General features: G+C 41.4%; 1 protein-coding gene across 1 annotated transcript in view; it reads right to left on the bottom strand.

Annotated features, from left to right (window-relative positions):
• The window catches only part of CSUI_005388 (sel1 repeat-containing protein), a gene marked incomplete at its 3' end in the record, with an annotated part of 8,845 nt that extends 1,968 nt beyond the window's left edge, over positions 1 to 6,877 (bottom strand). Inside the window, exons 1-4 of the mRNA XM_068065564.1 lie at positions 6,340 to 6,877; positions 3,331 to 5,591; positions 1,524 to 2,547; positions 24 to 672 (exon numbers count right to left, since the gene is read on the bottom strand). Of these exons, the coding sequence (XP_067922460.1) occupies positions 24 to 672; positions 1,524 to 2,547; positions 3,331 to 5,030 (3,373 nt within the window). The remainder of the gene's footprint in view (positions 1 to 23; positions 673 to 1,523; positions 2,548 to 3,330; positions 5,592 to 6,339) is intronic.
• Between the last annotated feature and the right edge of the window lie 405 nt (positions 6,878 to 7,282).

Genomic DNA, 7,282 nt, shown 5'->3' with positions numbered 1-7,282 from the left:
TTCTTTCTTTCTTTCTTTCGTACTCTTTCCTAGTGCGAGTTCCATGCGGGTGTCTCCTTGCTCTTCCGCGAGGTCTCTCAATATATCATACGACGGATAAAACACTTCGCCTAGACGATTCAATGAGAATCCTCCTTGTCCTCCTCCTCCTCTATTGCTTTCTTTTCTTCTTTCTTCACTCCAAAGATCTTCTTCTTCTGCATTCTCTTCTTCTTCATCTTTTCCATGCAAATGCTTCCCAGTGAGGAGACTGTCTATGAAACTTTCTCTTCCTTCTCCTATGTCGAATCCTTCCTCCTCTCCTACTAGATCTCTCCTTGCATGAGATAAAGAAGAAGAAGAGGAAGAAGAAGATGCTTGACGGAGATCTTCTTCCTCGGGGACGTCAAGTGAAGACCCGCCCCTCGTATCTCTCTCTCTCGTATCAAACGCAGAAGAAGAAGAAAAGAGAAGAGAAGAAAGACGAGAGAAGAGAGAAGAGATGGTAGATGGCGAGAAGTACGAAACAAATGAAGAAGAAAAAGAAGAAAAGAAGGAGAAGAAAATGGAAGAAGATGAAGAAGAGGAAGAGGAAGAAGAAGGGGAAATTCCTTGACCTTGGCTATTGACGGCGAGGGTGGGGGAATGCAAGCGAATGAGCTCTGGGGCTTGGGGAATTCCTGAGCTATACGCCTTATATACAAACAAAATGGAAGAAGAAAAGGGTCAAATGAATAGACGGATAAACCGACAGGTAGATGGGCTAAAGATAGGTAGATAGATAGATTGATACGCAGCAAGATGAGAGAGAAGTAGACAGAGACAGATAGACACATACATAGAGATGGAGATATAGATAGAGGGGCAGACTGAACTTAAGGACAGAGACTAAATCGAGATGTATACACATATCCACATATATCTATAAAGAGAAAGAGAGAGAATGACTAAAGAAGGAAAGAAAGAAAAGCAGGAAAAAATGCTGATACGCCAAAGAAGATACATGGAGAGGAAGAATAGAGCCAAATGAATGAGAGAGAAGAGAGAGGGACAGATATGCATCTTTCTCTCTGTATATATGTATATATAGATGGTATAAAAGACATGTTGCATGCGGTTCTATCCTTTAATCTCCTTCTCCACCTATCTACCTTTAATCTATCTCCATTCAATCTATCTATACAATAGACTTTCTTTCTTTCTTTCTTTCCTCCTCCTCCTTGGGGCAAACTGAGATATCGACTTACCTTTCTTTCTTCTTTCTATACCAAATAGAGGAACATCAGATCCAACAGAGAAAGGAAGGAATGAATGAATAAAGACCGCCTGCCTGCCTGCCTGGCTGGCTAGGTAGGTGTCACACTCCTGTCTAGGTCTATCAGGAAACGTCTGTGCGAATAGACGTCTTCGACACAGAAGAAAACAACATCTTCGTCGTCGTTTTCTTCTTCTTCTTCTGTTGGTCTTGCCTAAGGTGGACTTCCTTCACTCTTTCTTTCTTTCTTTCTCTCTCTCTCTCTCAATCTCTTTCTTCTTCTTCTTACCTCGGCGACTAGTTTAGCATAGGGTAGATAGTAGTTGGCGGCGCTTGTGCATGCTTGTGCTTGGCGTAGGGGATGCTCCACCGATCCTCCTTTTATTTTCATGGCTGAAGACATGAGAGCACCTGGATGGCTAGCTACACTCGATGCATAGAGATGAATCGATGTTAAGGGAGGCATCGATGCAAAGTTCGGAAGAGACGGAAGATCAATATCCACACCATCACTCTGAAGCAAGGAAGGACGATTTCTCTTGACCTCTCTGTCCTCTTCATCTTCTTCTCCTTTCTCCTTCTTCTTCCCAGTATCTAACGAAGAAGAAGAAGAAGCGGAAGAAGTTCGATCAGATGAGAGAGATGAATGAAATCCATCAAGAGAAGGAGAAGGAGGAAAGGAAGAGGAATGGAATAAACTTCTGAAGGCAGTAGAAAAGAGAAAGTAAAGATGAGAAAGAACTTTGAACGGCCGTCTCCATAGACTTTGTTCATAGGCTATTTCTTCTCTATGACGCTCTTGAAGCATCTCGGAGAACCGAATAATCCGAGAAAAATCGAAGTCTTCTTCTTCTTCTCCATCTTCTTCTTCTTGTCCTCTCCTCTTCTCTTTCTCAACTTCCGAGATAGCTCTCTCATCTCTCCTTTCTTCGCTTCTTCTTCTTCTCTTCACATGCACACTATAGTCTGTTCTATCGATAGACACCCTAGGAAACATCTCCTTCCCCACGACGGCATCAGAAGGAGAAGAAGAAGAAGGCGAAGAAGGAGGAGAAGGAGAAGGAGAAGAAGACGAAGAAGGAGGAGAAGGAGAAGAAGAAGGAGGAGAAGAAGAAGAGATTCTTTTCGATGAAGGAAAGGCAGGTAGATGAGGAAGATAGTAGAGGTTTGAATGAAGAATGGAGAGAGCATACTGAGCCTCGGCGCTTCCTCTTAAAGCCGCTGCATTCCATAACATTAGCGTCGAAGTAAGATTTCGATCCAACAGAGGAGGGAGACCAAGAAAGTAATACACACCCGCCTCATACTGACACCTAACACACAGACAGACAGAGACAGAGACAGACAGAGACAGAAAGAGAGAGAGACAGAGAGAGAGACATATGAAAAAGAGAGAAAGAAAGAGATGAAAGACACCGCAGAAAGAGGAAAGAAATCCCAACACCGCCAGCTAGAAGGCCGACTAAACCTCATGACGGATGCCTAGAGAAATAGCGAGAGACAGAAGAGAGACAGAATAGACATAAACGCCTATTCTCTCTCTATATATATGTATACATGTGGACGAATAGATAGATAGATAGATTAAGCATAGATAGATAGATAGATAGATTCAAGAGAGATAGTTCAAAGAGAGACAGATAGATAGATAGATAGACAGATAGTTAGATAGATTAGAGAGAGATAAATGGATAGATTCATTTACATGCGTACCGAGTGAGATTTTCGAAAATGTATCCCTCTGTACAGTTGGCACTACTAAGTAGCCATATCGATCTACCTATCTGTCTAGCTAGCTGCCCATATATACATATATATATATATATATATACATATACATATATATATGTATATGTATATATATATGTGGGTGTATAGTGGGTTATCTGTATGTTGGAGTTGTGTATGTCTTCTCGTCCGTTTTCACATTCTTTTTTTCCTCTTCTTCAATCTCTCCCCTGTCTCTTTCTTTCTCTCTTCCTTCTTCGCCCTGTCTGTCCTCTTCTTCTTTCTTTTTCCTTTTCTTTCTCTTTCTCTCTATCCTGTCACCTTGTCTTTCTTTCTTTCTTTCTCTGTTGGGTTTATCTTTTTCTTACCTCACGTCGTATTCAGCGCATTCTTGAAAGATTGAAAAGGCCTTTGCTATTCTTCCGTACTTCTCAACTAGATACATTCCATGAGAGAAGACATCGATCATCTTTGGTCGCTCTTTTCTTCTTATTCTCTCTCTCGTCTTCTTCCCTCCTTCTTTCTCGTCTTCTCTCTTCTCCTCTCCCTGTCTATCCCCCTCTTCTTCTCGGTCTTTCATCCTTCTATCAGCGGAAGAAGAAGAAGATCGAGGAGAAGGAGTGTCGCCTCGACCTTCCTTCTGTCTATCACCGAGACGCAACCTTTCAGCGCTATCTTCCTCATGTTGTTCATGAGAGAAACTCTCTTGACCTGCTGCTGCTGAAGAAGAAGAAGAAAGAAGCTCTTCTCTTCTTCTTCTCTCTTCTTCTCCTTCTTCCTCTTCTTCGTCTGTATCAGGCGTCTCTCCTTCTTCTTCTTCTGTATCGATCTTATGACTTGGCTCACCCTTCTTTTCTCTATCAGTCGAGCTTGGATCACTCGATTCTTCCTTCGCTTCGCTGCTTTCTTCTTCTTCTTCCTTTTCTTCATCTTCTTTGGCGCCTTGTTGACTGTCTCTTATATCTTGATCTTTTCTATCTCCTGTCTCCTCTCTGTCTCTTCTTCGTTCTTCTTCTTCGTGTCTGCGGTGGAGCTCTTCTCTTAGGAAATTGAGGAAGGCTTTGAAGCCAAACTCGCCTCCATCTTCACTCTCCACCTGGTTTGGAAAGAGAGGAGTCTTCTTCTTGTTCTCTCCTGTCTTTCCTTCTTCATTTTCTTTCCTTTCTTCTCCTTCTGCTTCTCTTCTCTTGACTTCTCCTGGTCTCTCGGAAGATGAGAAAGAAGGAGAAGAGGAAGCTTCAACGTGAAGAAGAAGGGGAAGAAGAAAGGAAGAAGAAGATGAAGACAGAGACACGGAGACAGGGGTGGAGGTCTCTCCGAGAGGAGAAGAGAAAGAAGAGAAGAGAAAGGTGTTAACAGAAGAAACAAAGAAAGGAAAAGAAGAAGAAGAAGAGAGAGAAGAGCCTAGACTGGGTGGTCGAAGACCGGAAGATGAAAAGGAAGAAGAGAAAGAAGAAGAAAGAGAACAAAACAATGAAATAAGAGAGGTAAAAAAGAGAGAGAACGAAAGAAAGAGAAGTAAAAGAGAGAGCGGAATAGAGAGAGAAGTCTTGACACTCTGAAGAGGGGAAAACCGATGCGAGAAATACCAAAGAAATGGAGGAGCGTATCCTCTCATAGACGAAGGAGAAGAGATAGAAGATGATACTGAAGAAGAAGAAGGAAGGAGATGAGAAGACGAAGAAGAGAAATGAGGAGAAGAAGAGACAGAAGGAGGGGAAGAAGAAGAAGGGCTGGGACAATTGTCTCTCTCGCTTTCTCGCGAAGAAGAAGAAGAGGAAAAAGAAGAAGAGTAAGAAGACGAAGGAAGATCTAGATCTCTTTCTCGAGTTGAGAAAGAAAGGGAGTCTTTACTTAAGGTTCTACTTCGGCTGGATGTTTGCCTCGAGAGACTTCGACAATTCTTCTGAAGAGCAGGTGTATGTACACCTATCTCTTCTACTGAAAGACGTGAATGAAATAGTAGAGAATCTCCTAACTGAGAGAAGGAAGAGAACAAAGAGGAAGAAGAAGAAGGGGAAGAAGAAGAGGAAGAAGAAGAAGAAGGAAAGGAAGAAGACGAAGACATCTTGGGACTCTGAAACGATGAGGAGCAAGAAGCAAAGAGAAGAAGAGGAAGACAACAAAGAAGAAGAGAAGAGAAGACCGAGAGAAGATATGAAAGGCGGAGAGAAGAGACTCTCCAGAGAAGAGAAGAAGTTGACTGGCTTACTTGCAAAGAAGGAGAAAGAAGAAAGAAGAGAGAGATCTTATTGAGAAGAATACATGTGTCTTTCTTCTTCTTCTTTTATGTAGCTAGAAAGGCAATCCAGTAGAAGAGGAAGACGAAGATAAGAAAGGGAGAGAGAGAGAGAGGAAGGTGCTGACCGAGCTCGCGACGTGAGAAAGGTGCTGAAGAAGAAGAAGGAGAATCGAAAAGAAAAATGAAGAGAAGAGAGAAGCTCTAAAGAAGAGAAGGAGGAGGAGACTAAAGACGCATCTTATCTCTCTTCTTTAAGCATGTAAGAAAATGAGGAGAAGAAGAAGAAGAAGCAGAGACAGAAAGAGAAAGAGAAGGAGAGAAAGGAAAGACTTGCTCTTCAGTACGGGGCTTTTCTGAAGCACCCTCATCTTCTCCTTCTTCTATAGGCTTTTGTTTCGTGCATATAAAAGAGAAGACAAAGAAGAAAAGAAGAGACAAGGAAAGAAAGAAGACTCCAGGACAGAGAGAGAGAGAGAGGGACAGGACGAAGAAGAGAGAGAGAAGAGAAAGTAGGTAGAGATCGACAAAGAAAGAGAGAAAGAAATGACGAAGAAGATTCTTCTTTCTCTCCCTTCATTCAGGTACTTTCTCCAATACAAGAGTGGTAAATGAAGAGAATGGATCACCCCAACTAAAGAGGAGAAAGGTATAGGAATAGAGAGGGGGACAGAGACAGATATCCATATAGAGACAGAGACAGCGGCCTAGCATGAGAGAACGAATGAAAAGACTGGTAGTGTCTGGAAAAGAGAGACATAAATCTATCTGAGAAAAGAGAGAAAGAGACCGACTAAACCCGAACATAAGACGGCTTGTATATGTCAACATGCACATAGAGAGTACAGATCAGGTAACGTTCTCTCTCTCTCTCTGTATATATATAGATATGTATGGAGACGAATACCATGTAGATACATACAAATATATATAAAGTATATATGTATCTAATATGTATGCAAATACATACATGTATATATGTGCATCTAGTTTGTATAGCATATAGATATATACGTGATATATGTATATCTACATAACTATATGTATCATGAGTAGGGCCATGTAGAGAAGAGAGCGAGTGAGAGAAAGGACAAGAAAAAGAAAGAAAGGAAAGAAAAAGAGATGGACTGAATGATACCTGAGGTGGACGAAAGACGATAAAAAGAAGGCTTTCTTCTTCTTCTCCTGCTTTGCATGCGTTTGAGAGAAACTGAAGAGCGTGTGTCTCCCTTCATTGACGAACTATCCTCCCCATAAAGAAGAAAAAGAAGAAGAGGAAGTGCTCCCTACCCTACTGTCTTAGATAAGAGATAGATAGACGGAATACAGTGAAAACAATAGATAGAGGAGATATATGGATACAGTCATAAGATGGGAATTAATGTAAAAAGATATATAAATAGATAGACAGATAGATAGTTGAATAGATAGATAGATTAAAGATAGATTAATGCTAGTTGACCGCTTGGGAGAGGGAGGGTCGAGAGAAAGCAAGATGCTTGGAATTGGGACAAAGGAAGAAAGGGAGAAAAGAAAGGAAAGCTCTTCTTTCCCTGGGCGACAGAGAGAAAAAAAGACACGAAGAATGGTGTTCCTCATCTACAAGACGACGAAGAGAAATGACCTCTCTAGGGTGTATACACCTCTAGATGTGAAACCGTCTATCTATCTTCTTTTATCTATCTTTGATCTATCATTTAACTATCTTTGATCTATCATTTAACTATCTTTTAACTATCGCGTATCGAATCTTATCATTCGTCAGCGTAATGATCTGTTGTGCGTCTGTCTCTCTTCAATCGATCTTTGGCCTACTCATCACTTTGTTTTGTTTCCCATCTATGTATCTTTCATCTATCTGTCGTTGATCTATCTATCTTCAATCCACCTTTCTTTGATGTATCTCTTCAAGAGTCTTAAGAAGATGGTCTTGTGGATCTCTATTCACCAAGTCACCTAGACGACTTTTCCTCCCCGAAACCTCCCATTCTTCTTAATAGCTCCTCTTCCTCTTCTTCTTCTGCTATCATTATTATCCATTCTATCGGTACTCCAAGACAAGCAGAAGAAGAAGAGGAAGA

Source organism: Cystoisospora suis, assembly GCF_002600585.1.
Source record: "Cystoisospora suis strain Wien I chromosome Unknown contig_2607, whole genome shotgun sequence".
Classification (NCBI taxonomy): Eukaryota; Apicomplexa; class Conoidasida; order Eucoccidiorida; family Sarcocystidae; genus Cystoisospora; species Cystoisospora suis.
This window is presented reverse-complemented; position numbering and strand designations above follow the sequence as displayed.